Source organism: Physeter macrocephalus, chromosome 4 (genome assembly GCF_002837175.3).
Source record: "Physeter macrocephalus isolate SW-GA chromosome 4, ASM283717v5, whole genome shotgun sequence".
NCBI classification, from domain to species: Eukaryota; Metazoa; Chordata; class Mammalia; order Artiodactyla; family Physeteridae; genus Physeter; species Physeter macrocephalus.
The window spans coordinates 3,783,500-3,806,384 of record NC_041217.1 but is presented as its reverse complement, the minus strand read 5'-3'; the positions used below and the strand labels follow the sequence as shown (position 1 = coordinate 3,806,384).

Sequence of the window (22,885 nt, the reverse complement as noted above, 5' to 3'; positions counted from 1 at the left end):
AAGAAGGGCACAAATTTATTTTGTGCTTTGAATTTCACAGAAGTTTATTTGAAAATGGAGAACAAAATGCATTTTAAATGAAAATGAATAGTGATCATCATCCTGCATTGACGATTATCTGTCTGTCAGGGGACCGAGAACTCAGAAATATTAGGCTATATGAAAATTACTCAAAATAATTGGTTAAAAATTCAAACTGACTTTCATTTTTGAGATATATTTTAAATTCAACAATGAGAAGTGTTTTTTAGTTCCTTGAATATACCTAAACTGACATCACCTTTCACCTGATCCCTTCATTTATTCACAGATATAAAACCAGCTAATGTGTTCATTACAGCCACTGGGGTGGTCAAACTTGGAGATCTTGGGCTTGGTCGGTTCTTTAGCTCCAAAACCACAGCTGCACATTCTTTAGGTAAGAGACACAATATAATTTCATTCGGTTATCTACCCCCCTTCCTCCCACCCCACCCATATGGTTAAAAATGTAAGGGATGTACAGATTACATGCTAGCTTTTATAGTCTAAATAAAACTATTTTAAAAATCATCAGGTCCTGAGCTGAAACCTGTCAGGTATAATGTGTCCATTCATGTGACAATTGGATACTTCTGTTAGTTTGACCCTCAGGCAGGCGTTTAGTAAAAGAAAAGGCCACCGAACAAATCTAGTTTTAACCATTGCCATGGATCCTTCCGTTTCTTTTACATTAATAATATTAAGATGATATGAAGAATAAACCGTATCTTGAAAAAGGACCTCACCTGACCATTTAAAAATAGTATAGTTGTTTGTAAATGTTTATTTATTAAAGTAACATGCATGGTTGTGATTGCTCCAGAGGGGGGACCGAGAGATGATCTATGGCTAAGGAGGAAGATGTTCCCCTAAGTTATAAAGAAGAAGATACTTGTAATTTATTCATTTTAGAGCTGATAATATACGAGTGTCCTTTGTACCTAAAATAGAACTGAATGTAGCTATTACAACGTTATAGTAATGGAAAGAAGGTTGTCCAGTTTAGAAACGATAGAAATTAACTAGGAAGAAATAATTTTTAAATTGAATAACTTAAAGGGAGTGATAGAGCTTCTCCTAAAACTCTTCAAATCGTATTGTCCCCTTGTAATATGACTTTGTCAAAATGGTAACAACCAAAATAAAACAAGGATTAAGATAAAAATAAGTTGGCTTTAATGATGCCCCATCTTTGGTGAAAGAGGAAATCATTGAAAACAATTGATTTTTTGGATAAAATTCTTGTTTTTAAATGAGAAATAAAAAAATTTTAAATGGCTTGATGAGGAATAAGTGAGTTACACTAAATAACGAAGCAGTGAAACGAGCATCTGAATAGTTGACTGGACATTTTTAAATGGCTTTGTCACAAAGGTCCTGTGTGGCCTTGAACCTGTCATTTAATCCTTCTGTATCTAGGATAGTGTGTGGCACATAAGTAGGCACCTGATCGATATTTGCTGAGTGACACATATTGGGTCCTAGATCAAGAAGTGGTGGGGAGATAATACTTTGTTTCAATTTTGTCCAGTACTTTAAGAAAATAAAATTTCACCCAATGCCGAGTAGCAACGTTTTAGTTTTTTCTTTCACTTTACATTTATTCTTGCAGAACATTAGTTTTTTCAGGATAGGAAAATTTGATGTGACGTTCCATAAGAAATGCATAAATTTGCAGAGCACTTTAATAAAGTTTTATTTGGAAGTTCCAACTTTGACAGTGCAAATAGTAGAGGATTTCTGTGAAGAAAACTTTCGACTGTTCCAAGCCGGTGCCACTGATCGTTAGGAAAGATAACGCGGTCACTGTCACTCATCCGAACGGAATGTCCTAACAGCACTCTGTTGTTAGTCTACCTAGAAATGCTAGGTCACAGTTGCACACGCACACGCATACATGCACACAGGCACAACTGCACATGCCCATGCTCCTGCACACATATATGTATTGTGTAAATGCTGCTTTGCAGGCTGTCACTCTGAGCATGCCGTAGTTGCCTGACCCTAGGTATCCGGCAGATTATGTGAAAACCGAATCTTAACAGTTTAGGAAATGGGCCTCATTAGCTGGCCTGTCACTGCCTCTTACAAAAGTTCTCAGAGGGGTTTACAAACGTGTATGCATGTCTTAGATTTAGGTGATGTGTTATTATATGATATAGAGAGCAAAAATTTAATAGATTTAATAATTCATTAAGAATTTCTAACGTCAGTTTTTATCTAAATCAGTTCACTTAGGGTCATGTAGTTGTGTGTGTGCGTGTGTGTGCGCGTGCGTGTGTGTGCGTGTGTGCGTGTGGATACACACACATATAAATGGGATGCCCATAATTATAAAACATTCTGAGACACACCTGAAGTACAGCCAGTGAGGAAGTAGCAATGAGACTGGTTTGTTTGATGAATGAATCAATAGAAAAATAATTTCTTTCACAAGTATTTTTGTTTTCCGTATTATTTTGAGAAAAATATTCTCAAAATAAGAAAACATGCTTTATTCCTGCCTATCTTCTCTGTGAAGTAAAGATTTCGATGGTTTGAAACTGAAGTTCACTAAGCAAAGTACGTTGAACATCAAGAATTAAAGTTTGAACTCTAGCCTACCAAGGTATTTGGACCCAACCAAAATCCTATGTAGGAGGATCAGGAAAAATTCTTTGCTAACAGAGAATAGGTATAACATAACAAGGACAGAAATTGTGACATAGACTTATGTTTGTTGACAAGTTGACCCTAATTTTTGCTTTTAAAGAATTATTGCCCTCCTGTGTTACTGACATATATTTTTATTTTTAAGAGCAAATTTAAAAGATTGCTTTTAAAATAAACAATAAGGATATATAGTGCAGCACAGGGAAATTTAGCCGTTATTTTGTAATAACTTTAAATAGAGTATAATCTGTAAAAATATTGAAACACTGTATTGTACACCTGAAATTTATAATATGTAAATTATAATATAATAAAAAATTAAAGATTGCTTTTATTTTTCCAAAAAGTACTTGAAAATGTGGCCACCTATACAAATTTATTTTGCTCACAGAAAATGTGATAAACTGTATGTTTTATAGTATGTTGATTTTTTTTTCTGATTTTGCTGAGGATTAAATCTGCAGGGCATGATTTATTTATTCACAGTGCAGGTTTAAATATTAGTGAAACTACAAATGAATGAGATCTGTATATTGTTCATAAAGGAAAATCTGAATAAGAAGTTTGCTTCGAATGAAGTCTGTTCTGGTGCCAAATTTTGTTAAATTTTGTAAAGGAGATTTTTTTCAGGAATTTAATTCAAAAAGGCAAAAATACCTAGGATTGTAGAAACATCTTATTGTAGTAACAGATTAATACTTTATTTCAAAATACTTTTTTTTCAAAAATCAAAGATTTTTCACTTATTTTTACTCAATCATTAGTAAGGAACACACTTCCAAATTTCTTTGTATTTAACAATCCTTAAGAGATTGTCAAGTCCTTGAATTTTTCAGGTGTCTCTTCAATTTCTATCTCTTATTTGTATCATTTAATTACATGGTAACATATCAACATGCAATAAAATCTCTGGTTCTCTCACATTTTCTGTAGCAGGTGGCCACGTTTCCAGTCAGTTTTCACAACCAGTTTTTTAACTAAGGAGTATGTCAACGTAGAATAATAATAATTCCTTAAATTCAGGGTTAAAATTACAGATACTAAATCTGATGTTGCTGGATGTTCAGACCATGTTCAGTTCTTCAAAACTGGAAAAAAAAAAAAAAAAATCTCAGAGGCCTCTAGGTTTTCTTCTGCCCCCACCCCACACAGTGTCTCCCGGTCTCTCCACTTTCTGTCCTGTCCTCCTTAATCCACAACAACTTCATGTTTGGACTAGGAAAGTATCCTCCCTTGTTTGTAATATTCCTTCCCCAAAGACATTATCTGATCATGTTACTTCCTCCAAATCTTTGACTGTTCCCTGTGGCCTAAAGAATATGGTGAAAAGTCCTTGGCTTTGCGTTTGGGCTCCTCTAGGTCGGTGTCTGCTGGCCCACTCCCGTCTTTGGCTACCCACCTGCCTCATGATGTCCGCCGTGCTTTTCCTCTTGCCTTGTTCTGAACGTGAGACAGAACAGAGGACACCTGGATTTACCTGCCCCCATTCTTCTGTAGGACCCTGATCAAGCCCTTCATTCACTTTTCTCAGGTTCAGTTTCCTGGTTTCTAAAACTGGAAATGTGGGTAATAACAGTCCTATGCCAGGCAGCCCCTAACCTAATGATAAAATGAATGCAAACATGTTTTCTGAACACTGTAAGTTGCTGTATAAATGTTAAGTTGCTTATGTTAACATGACAGTGGTGTGGGGAGAAGAGGAGAGGGAAGTCATGTGAAATTTATTTATTCTGTTGAAATACCTGAACTGATTCATTCAAAGACACGGGTGCTAAATCAACTAAAATTGATTTCCCCACTCACTAATGGGCGAGAACCTGCAGCTGGGAAAACATTAGTCTGTGTTTACAGTACTTTCCTGCTGTTGCATTTACTTAAAGGCAGATTCCCATTTTTCTACCTTCTCCTTGTAGACCTTCTCCTGTCCTGCTCTCCGGCCAGTTCGGTTGGTCAGACGTAGTGCAGTCATTTACAGAGTTGCCTGTGCTCCTGGAGGTGGGGCGTAACGTGCCTGATTGTTCCGTACGGTTTGCAGCCGTTCAGCTCCCTGAGGTCCTTGCAGGTGGACGTGAGCCATGGATGCAAACTGTTCCCCTTCTAGAGCCCAGGAGACTGAGGCATAGGAGGCGAACTGGCTTTGCACCTGGAAACCAGTGAGGCGAGCTTCCCTAGTCTGCGGTCCCTCTCCCACCCGGCACTGTATGTCTTTGCTGTATCCGGACCTTGTGGCGTTTTCCCTGACTCCGCCACTGTTTTCCGACTTGTTACTTCCCTCCATCGGGGTTACCTTATCCTGCTGTGCACATAGCTGAGGGGCCTACAGGTGAAAGTGCAATGTGCCCCCATCCTGCACTTGACTGTTCTGCACGCCCAAGACTCAGAAGTAAACAGGACGGAAGTCTTTCTTCACAACCATTCTGTCTGCCAGCAACTGGGGCTGATATTTCTAAGGAAGTGGCTCTTCTAGACTGAAAACTAAAACTTCCCCAAAGCCTGTGAAGTAGGAACATGGCAATCAAGGTGTAATTTTTCTCATGTCACCTTGGATTATTTTAAAATAATCCAAACATATGATTGTTAGTCACACCATATCAAACTGCCCTAATTTCCTGTGATAATGACCCAGCGGAATCGTCCACGGCTACTAAATATCAACAGCAAACGTAGCAGTGAATATGTGCACAGCATTTATTATTTGCAAGCAGTTTTAAAGCACATTTTCTCCTCTGTTCCTTCCTGTTGTGTAGGGGGCGGGGTGGGGATTACTGAGCTCACTCTGTTTAATACTGAACCTGACCCCACTCCCACACCATCCCTGGAACTCCTGATCCTTATCCTATTTGCATTTTTCTGTTTTTCTTAGGACTTCCTATCTTCGACTATGCTGTGTTACTTACTTATTATGCTTAGTACTTTCTGTCTTTCTGCCTCAGCCGTATGGAAGGTTCATGAGGACCGGGATCTTCGTGGGTTTGGTTCTCTGATGTGTCTCCGATGTGTGGGAGAGGGCATTGCACATAGTAGGCGCTCAGTGCATACTGATCAGATGAACTAGAGACAGGCTGCACATCAAAGGATGGATTTAACTAAATATATCAGCACGTATAGGTTGGATTATGCCGCAGGAAGAAACAATGACGGCATTTAGTTGCTTAGCACTGAAGCGTATTATTTCTCTGGTCTCCCGGAGTCAGCTGTGGGCCCCGGTGGCCGCCCTCCCTCCAAGTGGTCACTCGGCATTTCAGGGGGCTTCAGCCTTGTGCGATCTTCAGGAGAGGAAGAGATCATGGAGAATCACTTACTGGCTCTTAGTTAAATCTCTCTACTTGAGCGTAACACATTAGTTCCCATTCGTATTTTATTGGCTACAACAAGTCTCATGGCCGCATCCATCTTAAAGGAGCGGGTGAGTAATTGCCCCAGGTGTTCAGGAAGAGGAGAACCGGAAACAGTGAAGGTGAGCATTGTCCGCCTTCATTGTCCATGAGATGAAGGAAAAGTACCTCGTTCGTTTGTTTACGTGCTTTGTACTCCTTCTCTCCTTGTTTATTTTTGTGACATATTTGTAGCTATTGCACCTGAAGGGTAATTAGCTCTCTTGATGGGGTTGTGTGGCCGGGGTGGGGTGGGGGAGAGGGAGCCATGGATCGCCTTAGGGAGCGTCCATCATTCTGAATTAGGAGATTCTGAGCAGAGAGGTTATTTTTAAATCCAGAATGATTCATGAGGTGCGCTAGAGTATTGATCCCTGGTGAGTTTTCTCTTGATCAATAAATCTGTAATTTTCCCTCCTGGATGTACTTGTGATAGGGACCTTATTTTGGCCAATTTAAAACATTTATAATAAAAGTTATTACTTTCCAAACTTCAAACACCAGCTGTGGACTGAGTGCCATGTAGCACATGGACTGCTTTCTCTTCTGCATCTCTAGTTCAAATCTTTACAGTGGTTGTGATTCCCTGGTTTAGGGTCCTTATCAGGTAGTGAACAACCAGAGCTCTCTTAAATGATGAAAGATCATCATTTTATTCTTTTATTCTTCTTATGGTAAATGTATTGGCTTCTACCTCCCCCCCCCAAAAAAATCCTCAAAGAATGTACCTCATCCCATCCCCAGACTGTCCAGTGAACTCATAGAGGTTGAGGATGCTTTAGACCACAAGCGTCTCCTGTGGGGTTCTTGGCCTGTGGCTGGCTCGGCACGTGGAATTGGCCCCCGTGACGCGTGAATCGTCAGTGCGTTTGTATTGCTTTCCTATTGCTGCCCTAACAAATTCCCACAAATGCGGTGGCTTAAAACAACAGAGATTTATTATTTTTGCAGTCTGTAGGTCAGAATTCCAACATGGCTCTCACCTGGCTAACATCAGGGCGTCTGCAGAATTGTACTTTTTTCCCGAGCTTCTAGGGGAGACTTATCCGGGTTGTTGGCAGAATCCAGGTCTCGGGTGTTTCCGGACCCAGGCCCCTTTTTCCTTCCTGTGTCCTCCCGAGGCTGCGTCTCACCTTCTGAAGCTGCCCTCATTGGCTTCTCCCTCCTTCCTCCATCTTCAAGTCCCGCAGTGGCAGGTGGAGACCCTCTCACACTGGGAATCTCCCCTGCCCCTGCCCTTGCAAATGTCACGGACAAGCCAGGGTCGTCTCCCTAGCTTCAGGTCCCTTTGCCGTGTGATGTGACGTTCACGGCATAACACCGGGTGCCAAAGTGCTGCCCGCCTCCCCGGCTTAGTCGACCTGACCTGACGGCTGGAGAGTCTTTGGTGTCCTCCTCTAAAGCCCGATAAGGTGACGTGGTTTAAAAGTCAGAGGTTTTGCTGGAAGTTCATGGTACTGAAATTAAGCACTTTCTTTTTTAGACAGATGTCTTAACGTTAAAATTTCCCATTTTTAATTATAGACTTTCATCAGTGATATGTGTTTACTTTTCAAGGGAGAAAATACCACACTTGCATTCATGTAAGTTTTGCAGGCAAGTCCTTTTCTATCATTACTATTAGTTTATTAACAGTTCTTTTTTTTGTTTTTTTAATTATTTACAAAAGCTCGTTTAATCCTCAAGGGTCCTCTCTCCTTTTTGCCAGCCTTGCTTTGAGTGCCTTGCCTCCTCATGGACAGAAATAGAAAGCAATTTTAACAAAACTTAATTAGAAAAATTAAACTGCCTGTAAGATATAACCACATTATGTACTCCAAAGGTGTATGTAAGTAATTAAGGGTAGTTATCTGCTATTCAAGCAAATCTACTTGCATCAAAGTTGCATTTATTATTTACAATGAAGTGTTTCCTGTCTGACGGCTTGCTCTAGTGAAAAGGAGAAAAACAAAAAACAGCTTAATCATGTTCTAATATGGCATTTTACTTGCTTTCTTAATGTCTCCCGGAAGAGCAAAGATAGTTTTCTTTTTGCATGTACGTGTGTGATTTAGTTATTATATATGCTTGTTGTACCTCCTGAGGATGGAGTAGATTTTTACAAAGCGCTGGCTGGGGTGCTCTGGTACTGGTCCTCGTGCTGGACAAATACTTGAAACCTCTTGGGGGGAAACTGTGCTGTGATTGTCGTTGTTGTTTGCGTTCCAGGGTTGCTTGAACTGCTCTTTCCCTTTCAGAATGAGACAATGGTGCTCTGATTTTGTAATGTTGCCAGCTGAGTAAGCGCATGGCCGTTGTTCCACCAGCATCAGAATTTTCACACTGGGGTCTCTTGAGTGTGCAATTCACGCTCTCCACACTATTTCCAAGTGTGATATATCCTCTGATTACAACTTGGAAAATTAGTGTTCTTGAACCAGGCATTAAAGCAGTTTTATTTTTGGTGCCAAGTGCCACCTGTGGTCACGTGCTTGTCCTTCCCACACCTTCCCTAGCACCTCTCTGTGGGTCTTTCCTTGGCGTGGACCCCATCATGGTTCAGCGTGGTTTGGAGCCTTAAAGGCAGCATGTGCTTGGTCAGTATTAAGGACTACTTTCACTGATTTATTTTTAACTTGCAGTCCCTTCTTGACTTAAACAATCAGGCTGGGAAGAAGCTATTACCTAATTGTAAACTGTGCATGTTTAACCTCTCAGCTACCATAACAAGTATCTATTTGAAACAGAGTAGCTGCAGAGAAGCACTGAACCCTGACCCTCACTCCTGGCCTCTGGTATGTGTATGTACATGCTGAGACTTGTAGAAGAGTTCTCTGCTGCTTAATTTGGAAAGATACAGATTTTTTTTTTCCCAGTCTTATTTCACAGTCGTCAATTTTAATGAAATAAATGCAAGGGACAGAACCACCTGGCTTGAATTCTACATCCACACCTTACTAGCTTTGTGATCTTTGGCAAATTACCTGACTTCCTTATGCGTCTTCTCTACAGCAAGATAATAGTAGTAACATCTCATTAAACTACCTCTTGGGGACTCCCCTGGTGGCGCAGTGGTTAAGAATCTGCCTGCCAGTGGTTAAGAATCCCCTGCCAATGCAGGGGACAGGGGTTCGAGCCCTGGTCCGGGAAGATCCCATATGCCGCGGAGCAACTAAGCCCGTGCGCCACAACTACTGAGCCTGCACTCTAGAGCCTGCAAGCCACCACTATTCAGGCGCTGTGCCACAGAACCACCTGGCTTGAATTCTACATCCACACCTTACTAGCTTTGTGATCTTTGGCAAATTACCTGACTTCCTTATGCGTCTTCTCTACAGCAAGATAATAGTAGTAACATCTCATTAAACTACCTCTTGGGGACTCCCCTGGTGGCGCAGTGGTTAAGAATCTGCCTGCCAGTGGTTAAGAATCCCCTGCCAATGCAGGGGACAGGGGTTCGAGCCCTGGTCCGGGAAGATCCCATATGCCGCGGAGCAACTAAGCCCGTGCGCCACAACTACTGAGCCTGCACTCTAGAGCCTGCAAGCCACAACTACTGAGCCCTTGTGCCACAACTACTGAAACCCGCGTGCCTAGAGCCTGTGCCCTGCAACAAGAGAAGCCACCGCAATGAGAAGCCCGCGCACCGCAGCGAAGAGTAGCCCCCGCTCACCGCAACTAGAGAAAGCCCGCACGCAGCAACGAAGACCCAATGCAGCCAAAAATAAAATAAATAAAATAAATTAATTTATAAACTACCTCATAATAGCCCCCATTTCACTAGCCAGTGAGCCCCATGAAGACAAGGATTCAGCCTGTTTACTTCTGTCTCCCCAGCACCTAGAACAGTGTGGGCCCTGATAAACGGTGTTAAAAGCTCAGCAAGGTAACACATGTGATCCATTTAACACAGTGCCTGGAGCAGAGAAACAGTAACTAGAAAATTTTCTGGGTTTTTAAATGTTATCGGTTACACTTGAAAGATGAAAAATTTATTTAATAAATGTCTTTTGTAGAAGAAATATTGATCTACCACTCAGCCATTCTGTACTGACCTCAGATAATACTCCTTACAATTAAGTAAATTTGGCCTCTCTCCATGAAGTCTGCCAACATAATTTCTGGGCTGGCTTAAGAGTATGAAGGAAAAAATGAAAATTAATTCCTGTTCCCTGAAGTCGTGTGTGTTCGTGTGTGTGTGTGTGTGTGTGTGTGTGTGTGTATGTGTTTAAATCAAATTGAGGTTTAAGATGAATTGTGTCCTTTCAATTCTCCCAGCAAGGAATGTTCAAAGCTTTCTTTCCTGCAGTTTGTTCTGAGAGAAAGAAGCAACGTTTCTAAACTGAATTTGCTTGTTTGTACCCTCTGATGTAAAACATTTCAGTCAACTGTCCTAGGTAATAGTTTAAAACAGGAATATATTACTTTTTTCCACTTCACTTTCTGTATGGGTGTTTGCAGGGTTTTTTATGAGTGCTGGAGAATTTGACAGCAAAGGGATCTCAGAAACGATCTCATCTTCTTCATCACTGCACCTTACAGATGCGGAAAGTAATAAAAAGAGAAGTTAAGTGGTCCTAGATAGTTGGTGGCAAAGGTAACATGTGAAACAGATTTCCTGACCTTTGACTGATTTTTCCTTTCCTCCCTTACTTAAAACAGAACAAAAAAATAGCAACCCAAATCTAACCATATAAAAAGATGCTTCAGTGGTTCTGTTTTTTCTCATTCAAGTCTTTGCAGAAATTGCTAAATGTTTATAAACTATTGAAAAAATTCTGTATGTAACTTACTCTGATGAAATGAAATTCATAAATTAGTTTATTCTATAATAGCATGTTAACAGAGTTTTTTGGCTTTCTTAAACTTATTGTAGAACTTGCGAAAATCAGTCTTCATTTTGTTAAGGATACATTTTAGGATGTATTTATTGTTAATAGAGTACTTCCCATGTAAAACTTTTCTCATATAGCTAGAATAAGTCAATTAACATAATGAATTTTTTTTTAATATTTGAATGATTGTCTTATTATAAAGAAGGGTCAGATAGCATTTTCAGTTGTTAACAATTTTCCTCTAGTATCAGACTTTCTGTGTTTTATAATGTTCTCATCCATTTCTTACTCACTTTTACTCCTGTCAGGAGGTTAAAATGACATAAGTATCAGCTGTAGTGAAATATATTCCCGTTTTACCTCCAGCCACGAATTCTGGAAAGATTAGTGGAATCATGCGTCCTGCCGTCTGAGGCTCCTTAGCTCACAGTGATTTGCGTGGTCGTTTTAGTGTCTAATCATGTCACTCTGCACCTCCCCCTTATCTTGTACAGTTGTTAAGAAGTCACCACATTCTTGAGGCAACAGCACTAATACACACAGCTGTCATGAATTTTAGAAAAAAAGGTTTTTAGGAAATAATCATGTATTCATTAAGTTTGAAATGTGGAGAACGTCTCATTGTATTTAAACGCATTTCACATTTTCCTGGGCACTTAAACTTTGCAGCTCTGTGCCCGGTAGAGACGGGCGAGGATGGACCCTTCACGGGCAGGGGCCCAGCCTGTGCTCTGTGTCGGCGTCCAGGACGGGGGCGCCCTGCGGGGGCGGGTCAGGGAGGCGGTGGGGGGAGGCCTCCCTCTCGCACCTGGACTCAGTGCTTAATGATGAGTCTGTCCCATCAGTAATCGTAGTGCAGGAGGCAGACCTTCTCCTTTCCCACTTAATGACGCTTTTGGACATTATGTGTCGGTCAGAGAGGTGAGTAGCATACTCAGATTTCCATTTTATTATGTACGCAAGATACACATAATTGAAATACCAAAACATGCGTATTTAGTATAAAGACGCTGGTTGCTGGTAATATGAAGGAGAACCCTCGTCTGGGTTTAGAGCCGAAGCGTTCACTGTGTGTGTAACTGTTGGTAATGACCTCCAGCAGCTCCCTAAGAGGCTCTTATGTACCGTGCAGTTTTTCAGGGTTTAGGTTTAGTTTCCTGGGATTCCTAATCATCCCGCTTCTCTGCCTCCTTGGCTCTCAGGCCGGCCGTGCATTGGGTCTGTGTGGCAGTTAAGGTGTGACGCCGGGGCTAATCTCTGTAAAATGCAAGCATTTGTTCTTCTTTTTCCCTCTCATCAATCTTTTACACTCACATCAAACCCCTAATGTATCAGCAGGTTTCCCAGAGCTACTGGTTAAAATTACCTTTGCTTTTGGTAAACTCTGAACCTTCAAGCCTCAGTGTTTTCAGTCGCCCCCTGTGGATTCCATGAAGCCTCTCTCTGTACATCCGTCACTGCCAGTCACTGGCTTCACGTCCTGCACCCGGGAGCCTGTACAGAGCCGTTTATTATTCCAGCTTTACGCCTCCCCCCTCGAACGGAGCGCGTTCAGTATGCCCACAGTTGGTGTCGCTTGTGAAAACTACAAGTGGAAGGGGCCACAGCGCCCAAAGCTGCAGAGCTTGTGTTTATTTGACTCAATACAAATTCTTTAAACCTAGCCATTTCTAAAAGTTTCTTGGCTTTTCTCCCCCTGAGAGAAATTGCCAAACTTACTTGTTTGTCTTCAAAGGAAATGCTGCAATTAAATCATTTATTTCTTAAAGTTTGCCTCAAATATCACGTCCAAATACTTCATACTTTAAATTTCTTTTATCCTCCTGTTTGCATACTCCTCTTTTCACTTCTTCACTTCTGTAAATTTTACCTCCCTTTCATCCATTCTGACTAGGACCATCCATTACTAGGAAAAATGGATTCCAGTATAGATAGGATTTCTTGTGAATAGATGGTTCATGATGTTTTCAGCTTTTAGCCCAGCATAGTTTCCACACATAACCGTCAGGTTATAACTTCATTCTTTTGGAAGAAGAGGATGATGCTTTTGAGGGTGATGCTTTGACTGTTGATGTGCCTCTTCTCGTTGCCTCTGACTAAACACCGCTGTTCAGCATTCGGAGTTCCACTCTCATTAGCTTTACTGTAAACTCCTAGGGAGTACTTAATATTAGTGGAAGAAGGGGAGTGTGCTTTTCTCTGTGAGCAGCAGTATAGTGTTGGTAGCTGTTGCCTCAAGCAAGTAAAATTTCTAAATATTGTTCTCAAACTTTGATTTTCTATTTGGCAAAAAGCCTTAGGCAAATAATGGTGAAATAATAGTCATCTAAGTTTGAGACTTAACATATTCACTTCCAAAGTCACTTCAGTGTTTTTTACCCTTCAAAATATAATGTATATGTCTTACTTATTTTAAGATATTTAATAAATTTTAAATTAAATGTAGTATATTAGCATTCATTATATCATATTCACATTTTCTAAAATGGTCATTAAAAACCAAAAAATATACTCACACATCAAAACAAGCAAACCCCCAAATTATCCAGAGTTTCTTGTCTCTATAAAGTTCTCAGTAGTAATAGTCTCAGACATTTTTTTCAGAAATGTCAGTGACCTTTCACATATGTTATTATATAACCCTTTGATGTACAAAAGTCTGTTTTATTCTTTCTAAAGTGGGAGTAAGTAAGGTACTGAAGGTTAATGATTCTATCATGTGTAATTTTAAGAGTCACAACGATGTTCTAAGGGATGAAGCTGTAAAAGTTAATAAGTATGATTTATTTATATGTACTCAGTCGTTATGTATTGCTATTTATTTTAAAATTATTATATCCTCATGTTTAATTATTTGGGATATACAAGCCATGTTTAAAAAAATCAAGCAATGAAACCAATGTGAGTCACTTAGTAGATTTTCATGTTAGAATTCCTTTCTTCTTCTTTAGTTATGCTCCCCAGATTCTCCCTGAATTGATCAAAAGGAAATAAAGTGTAACCCACCACACCCTTTTTAAAGTGGGATAGTTGTAAACGTGTTGTTCAAGGATCAGGGAGGAAAGAGGAAATTTAAAAGTTTTGAGTATTCCCCAGAACAGTTTTCTGATCCTACTGAATTATTTTGATGACATTTTAAATCTGGAATTTTGGATGTAATTTCTTAGCACAGCGGCATCTTCATTTTTATCCTTCTCTTGTTTTATTTGGTTTCTTTCTGCAGTGGGTACACCTTATTACATGTCTCCAGAGAGAATACATGAAAATGGGTACAACTTCAAATCTGACATCTGGTCCCTTGGCTGTCTACTGTATGAGGTAGGTAATGGTGATAAATTCCATATATTGAAGTGATTTTACCTCCTGGAATATATTTCCCCCATCCTAATAGTATATAGTTATTTTTTTTCTGGGTGATGTTTAAGAATTAGCTTTTTAATTATGAGGAAGTTAATTCATTGACTTAGCAACTGTTTTTATAATGAAATTTAGTAACTATACATTTCTACACATTTACTTCCTCTAATATAATTTTAAATTGTTTCCTTTTGATGGGAGTTTTATTTCTTAAATATTTTTGTTACTATAATGTTGCTGTATAATCTTATTTATAAAAATATACATTTGAACATCTATTTTAAAAAAAAACTGTTGCCCATGCATAACAGGATAGATAGAATGGATGTAAAATATGAAAGCATAGTAAATAGCTTTGTCACATTTTTTTTTCACTTTTGTGGAGATTAATTCAGCTTTAAGGATAGTTTGTAAACAGATAATTCTTCTAGGTTATCACTTAGTTTCCGTGAGTAACGGTTTGTATTGGTAAAGCTCAGTGAAATAGTCTCTCTCACCTGTTCTACTGGTGATAATTTATCAAAGGAAGATGGAATCATGTAGATAGATCCTCTAGCAAGTATTGCATTGCGACAGTTTGAGTGAAGAGAAGAAAGCATGCTATGAGCACGTTTTATATTCATGTTATATAGTAATGGTATCAGAGAACACTCGAGCTAGGGACTTCTGTAATTTACTTCTTTAATTGAATGGTAATTTTCCTAGGAATGTAGGCTTTCAGTCAAAGCTGTTAACTAAAAGCTAACCTACATCTCGGTAACTCTTTTAATAAAATAAAATGAAGGAAAATAATACATTGAATCATTTTCATATTTTAAGGTATACAGAGGAAATCTGAACTGGATAGATAGAAACCAGTGTATTTCTTACTCTTTATTTTATGTCTCTTGTCTTCCTGACTTAAATGAAATATATGATGAGATCATCTATTTTAATTGTTCCACCTTTACTTGGAAGTAGAGCAGCAGAAGGTTTTTTAAAATGTCTCTATAATCTTTAATTATTATTTTACAGATTGCAGGTTCAAATTTCCTTAATTTAAGGAACCTGAGATTGTTTATTTTGTTCTTCCTACTAAATAAACTAATGACCACTTAAAAAGAAAGATTTTTAAAACGTTCTTAAAGAACATCCTTAGGATAATTTTTATGAAGAAAAGTTATGAATTAATTAGTGATAGGACAAAATACATGTTTGTATTCACATGAGATTAAAAGATTTATGCTTACTATATTATATTCTGTTAATGGGTTGGAACAGTGTTGCACTGATTTGATTATATTAAGTTATTGTAAAGTTTAAAAGGCACTTTGTACATTTTAAAATATTTTATACCTGTTTAGGTGACCTTAGATTCCTTCAGGCCATAGCCTAAAAATATTATCAAAGCAACGTTTTCCCTTTATACACCTAAAAGTAAACAGCAAATTGGTTTCCATTAAAGAGATTAAATTTAGCAATGAAAAAGAAAAAGTTCAGTTGAGGTAATAAGCATTTTTGGGGAAGTTTGCTGATTCTTGTAGGACCAGCATACTCCCATGTCAAAACTGAAATAATTCTTCACATTCTGGATTTGCCTTTGCGAGGCAGTGTCCCATTTTTATGTATACTTGAACACCAAAATAAAAATTATTTCTTTGGACACTCCTCCACTCATGCGTGTTATGTGTTGTGGATGGTTTTGAGTTACAGTATTTAACATGGTAACATTAGTTTTCAGCTCAGCACATTTTCTCAATTGCTGAGAAAATGTGATTGGGAAGAACTAGAATCTTTCTAAGGATTTAATTTACCTTGATGCTGTATCTCCTTCTGGTTTTGTATTAATAGCATGTCAATAAAAATGCCCAGTAGTTTAGCTTTAAAAAATTGGCCATAGTGTCACATCGATATTCTATATTGTATCCCACTAAGAATTTACCATTCACAACGAAGGAGTGGGAAGCCTTTTTTGAAAACGTATTTTAAACTCAGAAAATTAGACTTTCAAATATTCCTGAAACCTCCAAAAAAAAAAAAAACTAGCAGTACAGTTTTAATTGATATGCAACAAAGTAGACTTTACTAATTAAAATCAAGATGCTGTGCTTTTGCTACACGGACCTTTACATGGAAAAGTAGGTTTTACACATTTCCTTTATTGTTCAGTGCAGCAATTGCATCCTTCCAGGGTTGTAGGTTGGTGGCTTACAGTTCAAAAAAAAAAAGAGAGCTGCCACCAGCCCCAAAGACAGACAGTGGGCTTTCGTCCCTCCGACACCCCCAGAATACTAATCAGGGAAGTCGGACCCTGGAGGTCAGGGAGCAAGTCAATCATTCTAGCGATCGTCTCAGTGTGGAGGATCAAATTAGCCTGAAAAATTCAGCTGCTGGGAGGAGAGGGCGAGCAGCTGTCAGGGGCAGCATCGAGATGCACTAATGAACCAGATGAATAGTGCAAAAGCTTGAAAATAAAAACAGGACAGTTGACATTTTTCATCTGTCAAAGCAGGAGATGCATGAAAATATACTATTCCTGTTTAACTCCTTAGGGGACATTCAGATTTTTTTTTTTTTTTTTTTTAACACTGCAGTATTGAGACAAAAGTACTGTAATGAACTCCTGGCACATGATAATGAATATACGGGCGTTTACTTAGGGTTTTTGCAAACACGGAGAGGCAATAGTTTACACACACAGTCTGTTTTTCAAGGGGGGCATTTTAAAGATTGTGTTTTATCATAAAGTGTCCTCGCATTTCAACAGAACATGTAATTATTGTTGTAGCCCCTCTTCTAGAAATTTCCTCTCAAATGGAGTGGAAATTGATGTTTAGGGACATGCACACCTTGTTTGGGGGTTTCTTCTCTTCGTGGGGAGCACCTGTTCCAAAGGTGGTTTTGCAGGAGATCTAGGAAAGGGCTGCCGGGCGGCTCTGCGCTCTGCTTCCCCCCCAGCCCTGCGGTCCAGGCCGGGAAGGAGTTAAGCTCTGCCTACAGCGGCCCAGACTGATGAGAGCCGTTCGCAGCTCATGTGTCCCCGCCGACGCCCACCCCACCAAGGAGCACTGCTCGGCCCAGCGTGTTGGACGCACGCCCGGCCTGTCTGGGGAATGTACACATTGTCCTTCCAAAATCAAACTTATTAGCACATGTAGAAAAGGGTGACTGACTTGGGGGCAGCGTCGTACTCCGTGTTGTAGTCTCGCGCCCGCAGTTCAAAGATTCAGGAGGCGAACATTTTCAATTGAATTTTTAGTTTGTAACCCTGCTAACCGCAGTCCTTGCTCGCACCTGAAATCAGGTCAAGTTAGTACCTGGTCTTAAAGTTAAATTCAATAATGTCTTTTTTAAAGGCATTCATTCCCTGAGTCGTTTTTTTTCCTGCATAAAAATCTCATTTGGATGCCTTGAAGTAGCGGCTATGACTCCTAGGGCTTTTGAGCACATTTCGTGTTTTCGAGACATCATCAAAAAAGAAAAGCAGTTCTAATTCATTGTGAACTAGTTGAGGATCAGTTATAACATTCAGACTGAGAAGACATTTTTTATCTCAAAATAACCTTTTCCTACAGAAACTGTCATGTGAAATAAAATGCTATGTGTTCTGTTCCCCCAAGCATTGCTAGATTATAATTCAGTTTTAACTTCAGTTTCATTTTTGTTGTATTGTGACCATTACATGGTTGATATATATATATATATATACCATTGATGTCTGTCTAGTCATGAGATATACTAGTTGTTCCTATAGCGTTGTATTTACAAAGAGTCTCAAGTTATTTTGTTTTTCTTCTAATACTGTTTTATACTGCGTATGTGTGCGTGTGTATGTGTTTAAATAATTATATGCTAACCATTTCTCCCTTTTAGGGAAGTTTAAATGTTGAAAATAATAACCAAAAATTGAAGTAAGACTTTTTAGGACTTACTCAATAATTATCTGAAAACGATAGTCATGAAACACAAAAAATGCCTAGAGAACTTTATTTAAAGTATTTGTAATTACCGCCCCCCCACACACAGTGTAATATACTTGATGAAATCTCCCTTAAAGTTACCATGTAACTATATCAGTTTCATTGGGAGCATTTTACAGATGGCTGCGTTACAGAGTCCTTTCTATGGCGACAAAATGAACTTGTACTCGCTGTGTAAGAAGATAGAGCAGTGTGACTACCCGCCTCTTCCTTCAGATCACTATTCAGAGGAGGTACGTCATTTTTCAGCCACGTGCTCACGTTGTTCATTTTGCTGACGTTTGCATTTTATTACAGAATCTTCTTTTATCCATCGATACAAATGACAGGTACAAGTGGCAGAAAGAGCACCTTCATTCCGCTTTCCTTCGCTCGGAGGCTTGGCTGTTAGAGAGTTGACCACAGTTAGCTCATCACGTGGAGAGGAACGCGGCACAGCACGTGGTGTGACCTTGGCCACTTCCTACGTGGGGTGGGAACAGTGGCTGACTACAGCCTCCCGAACACGGCAGAGGGCAGAATTAATGCCGAAGCCAGGCCCTGGGCGACCAGCGTGTCCAGTGGCCCCTCCTCACAGGGTCCCTGCTCATGCCCATGGTCTCAGAGCAGCACACAGTTGTAACTTCCTCTTCTGGCACCACTTCCTTCCCTCCCTCCGGCCCATGTTTTCCCAGAATGGACGCAAACATCTCTCAGCTGCATGCTTCTCAGCCTTATTCTTTCAGCTTTACCCTCCCTCCTTTTACTTTTCCAAGATCTGTCCCATCACCACCTCACTGCTGCCGTCAGATTCCTGTAGGAAATGTTTGTGGTTATCACTGTAGATGTGGTAAAAAGTACATTGGGTAGAATTGAAAATCTTAGAAGACTTTACCTTGTTAAGATCTGAGCTGGATCCTTGCTTGCTTTGGGAACCCATTGAAATGAGTTGTTTGGGCTCCACCCAACATCCAGTTTTTCATTGAACAAAACAGCTCCCATTTTTGCCTAATACATCATGATTTTATCTATATTTAAGGAGGAGATGTGCAGAATAGCAGTGTCTCAGGTTAACTAAGTGTGTTCGCGTAACTCTTTTTGGAACGCTCACTGGGGACCCACCCAGGGAAACCACTGTTTTAGGACATCTCACCTGCTCATGAGCAGCAGATGTTTTGCCCAAGGACACTGGAAAGGGGCAAAGGAAAAATATGAAACAATTATAATGTTCACCTTTTAGGTGGTCTTATCACTCTTTCTATGTGAAATGAATGCAGTCGGTTCCAATTTTATATAAGGAAGAGTGAGCCCATGTAACTTGAATAATAAATATCTCTAAAGAATTTTTACCATATGTGAGGCATTTGTGGTCCTAGGGTGTTGGAAGTACCTTTTTTTTTCTTTCTAATAGTTTTGATACTGATAATCAATGACGCTTGGTTTTTTTGTTTCACAGCATTGGTATTCAGGTAATTAGAACAAACTCTTACAAGGCAGTGGTGGTAATTTAGAAGTATTATCTTTATTTGATGTTAATGCTATTATGTTAGCCATTTTTAATTACTGTTTTGGGTATAGAATATAAATACGGCACTTCACAAAGCCAACTTCAGAACTCTGGGCCTGGAAATACAGTGGGGTGTGAATAGTCATGCAAAACGATAGCCAGAGTGTCAGGGGCTGTCCTTTGTTGTGTCATTCATGCTGTCTTCTTTTCTCCGTGAAGCGCATGAATATTTCACATATCTGCATCCTCATCCCCTATTCTTCTTGACTAATTTTCAGACTGTCTGAATTTGCATTTCACATGGTAGCTGATTAGGAGATGCCCAGTGCAGCAGTGAAGCCTCAGCAGGCGGTTGCCATGGTGACCTTCAGCAGGATTTTAATGATGATACCACTAGTGGTTCGTTGAAGTCGGCCTGCCTGCAGGGCTACTTCACTGCAGCTAAGTGTGAAGTTGGATTTGCGGATTCTCAGCCAAGGGGCAAATATCAAAGTCTGGCCCAGATAGAAGAAGGTCTTATGGTTGGGAAAGGAAAATAGATTACACTTTTTTACTTCACTCTATATAGTTACCAGTTTTGGAGAGAGAGGTAAAGCAAAACATGTTATATGATGTACTTTCCAAAAAAGTACAGTCTCTCCGATTGGTAAAATTTGCTGTTGCACGATGATAAAACTGAAAGCTGTAATGCGTAGGTAAACAGGGAAACTAATTCTTACTGAAGAAATGAGATACAAAAAATACAGACTAATGATCTTACTTTAATCTGTTCAGTTATGTAGAAAAGTTCTCAGAATAAGAGCTTTGAAATGCAGATGTGCTAATAACTATTTTCTCTCCTTAAGTAGGAACTCAATTTGTTTGGAAAATAATTTTACAGAATTTATGGTAGCAAAACACCTGAACAGACTTCATGCTGCCATACTTTAACGGTATCTTAATATTCCTGTATATAGTAGGCTTTTTAGACGTTTTAAAAGTCCAAATTGCCATTTAGCTTTTTTAGTGTGGCAAAATTTAGGAAACAGTGAAAAGTGAAGTATAAAGTTTTTCAGCAGTGAACTTTTAGTTAAAAGACCAATCCATTAGGGGTCAATTTTATAGCTCAAATGCTAACAGGCTCTATATCTTGGAAAACGAAACATTTTAAGCAAATTAATTTCCCACCAAATATCTATTTGAAAGCTTACCGAGTTGATTTAGCTACTGCTAAATTTTTAAGGCTCCTGCCCAGAGAGGACACACAGGGAGCATTTCATGAGAATAAAAGGCATGCCTGCCAACCAGCCTCGATTGATCAGAATCCTGAGGAGCTCTGCAAGGTTTATTTCCAGATACAGTCATTCCATTTAGAACAGCTCAGAGTTTAAGAGCTTAGGATTTTTAAATTTCTTATAATCTAAGACATAGATACACTTAAGCATTAAAAACCAAAGCTGAGAAATAGTATCCTTTGGAAGAATAAACCTGTCTGTCAGATATTTCCTTTTGAATTATGTTGTTATTGTGTACAGTTTAGGATTCCAAACTGAATTATCTCAGCCGCACATGAATGATATTAGAAACGTATATATATTTGTAGCTGACTAAAGTATCTTTTTTTTATGACTTTTGGTGTTCCTTTTCTACTAGTGATCCCATCCATGTAGCAGTAGGGAATTACTGTACTTAACAATAAAAATATTGGGTCAAAAAAAAAAGGTAGATATTTTCCCTGAGATACCTTTTAGTTTTAATTAAATTTGGTATTGTTGGCGATTAAGAAATTAACATCAGTGAAGCAGACATTTATTGAACATTTACTATGTCCAAGGAGTTGTAATTCCCACGGCCCCTCGTAGTCTGGTCTGGGCTGAGCTCTCCTGGCGTTCTGATCGCAGTGTACTCTCTTCTTTCCTGAACTCTGCCCATGCAGGTTCTACTAGAAGGCCCGTGGATTTCCATCTTTCTGTGGGTGCTGTTTCCTTGAGTTGAAACGCTCCTTGCCCTGTTCTTTATCAGGCAAACTCATTGTCTTTAGAACAAACCATGGCCGTCATCTCCTGCATAAAGTTATCCTGCTCCCCTTTTTCCACCCCTCAAACCCTCCTCCCTTGGCAGCCACACTGCATTGTAATTGTTTCTTTTTTCATTGAGGTAGAGTTGATTTGCAGAATTACGTAAGTTTCAGGTGTACAACATAGTGATCCACAATTTTTAAAGGTTATACTCCATGTATAAGTATTATGAAATATTGGCTGTATTCCCTGTGCTGTACAATATATCCTTGTAGCTTATTTTATGCATAGTGGTTTGTGCTTCTTAGTCCCCTCTTGTTCCTCCCCCTTCCCCACTGGTAACCACTCGTTTGTTCTCTGTATCTGTGAGTTTGTTTCTTTTTTGTTATAGCCACGTTTGTTTTCTTTTTTAGATTCCACCTATAAGTTATGATGTACGGTATTTGTCTTTCTCTGTCTGACTTACTTCACTTAGCATAATACCCTCTAGGTCCACCCGTCTTGTTGCAAATGGCAAAATTTCTTTCTTTGTTCTGGCTGAGTCGTATTCCATTGTGTATATGTACCACGTCTTCTTTGCACATGTGGCTCCCCACTCCAGACTGTCTGGCTCCTGTAACTGCTTTTTATCTGTGTGTCTCTAGGGCCTGGCACACTTAAAAAGGTTCAGTGATTGATTGATTGATTGATCAATTGAGCAAATGAGAGAGTGAGATTAAAGGAATAAATGAAAAGAATGAATGAACCAGTTAATGTCAATTGAATGAGTGAATGTTCTTACAGAACTCTCTATGCAGTGAGGAAGAAAATTACTCAAAAGACAGGTCAGAGGTATGATGTTTCCTTTTATTGATATTACCTGCTATATGATTTTTTTCATTCTTATAAGCAAGCAGCATCATATCTGGAATGTCCAATGTCCATTACTAGGAAATAAGGCAAATAGATTTTTTTCCCTTCAGTTTCTATATTTAATTTCTTTGGGAGACACTGGAGTAATCATCAGAATTGTGCATTTTCACTATTGTTCACTAATTTATCTCAGGAGAACCTAAATTTTAAAACATAGTGAATAGTTTATTGAAAATCATTTATATAGAAAGTGTAAAGTGTGGTTCTCTACTGAGTTAGTTCTTTTTTTTTTTTTTTTTTTTTTCGGTATGCGGGCCTCCCTCTGCTGTGGCCTCTCCCGTTGCGGAGCACAGGCTCCGGGCGTGCAGGCTCG

At 39.3% G+C, this 22,885-nt stretch overlaps 1 protein-coding gene across 12 annotated transcripts in view; it reads left to right on the top strand.

Moving 5' to 3' along the window:
* The window catches only part of NEK7 (NIMA related kinase 7), a 158,703-nt gene that overhangs the window by 112,780 nt on the left and 23,038 nt on the right, over window positions 1–22,885 (top strand). For 7 of the 12 annotated variants that reach the window (XM_055084006.1, XM_028488275.2, XM_028488283.2 and 4 more), the window contains 4 exons: window positions 311–418; window positions 14,085–14,179; window positions 18,297–18,410; window positions 18,507–20,291. In XM_055084006.1, the coding sequence (XP_054939981.1) occupies window positions 311–418; window positions 14,085–14,179; window positions 18,297–18,410; window positions 18,507–19,001 (812 nt within the window). In that variant the 3' untranslated portion in view covers window positions 19,002–20,291. Of the gene's footprint in view, window positions 1–310; window positions 419–14,084; window positions 14,180–18,274; window positions 18,411–18,506; window positions 20,292–22,885 lie in introns of those variants that run through there. The other 5 variants (XR_003679294.2, XR_003679293.2, XM_028488286.2 and 2 more) reach the window with 5 other exon arrangements.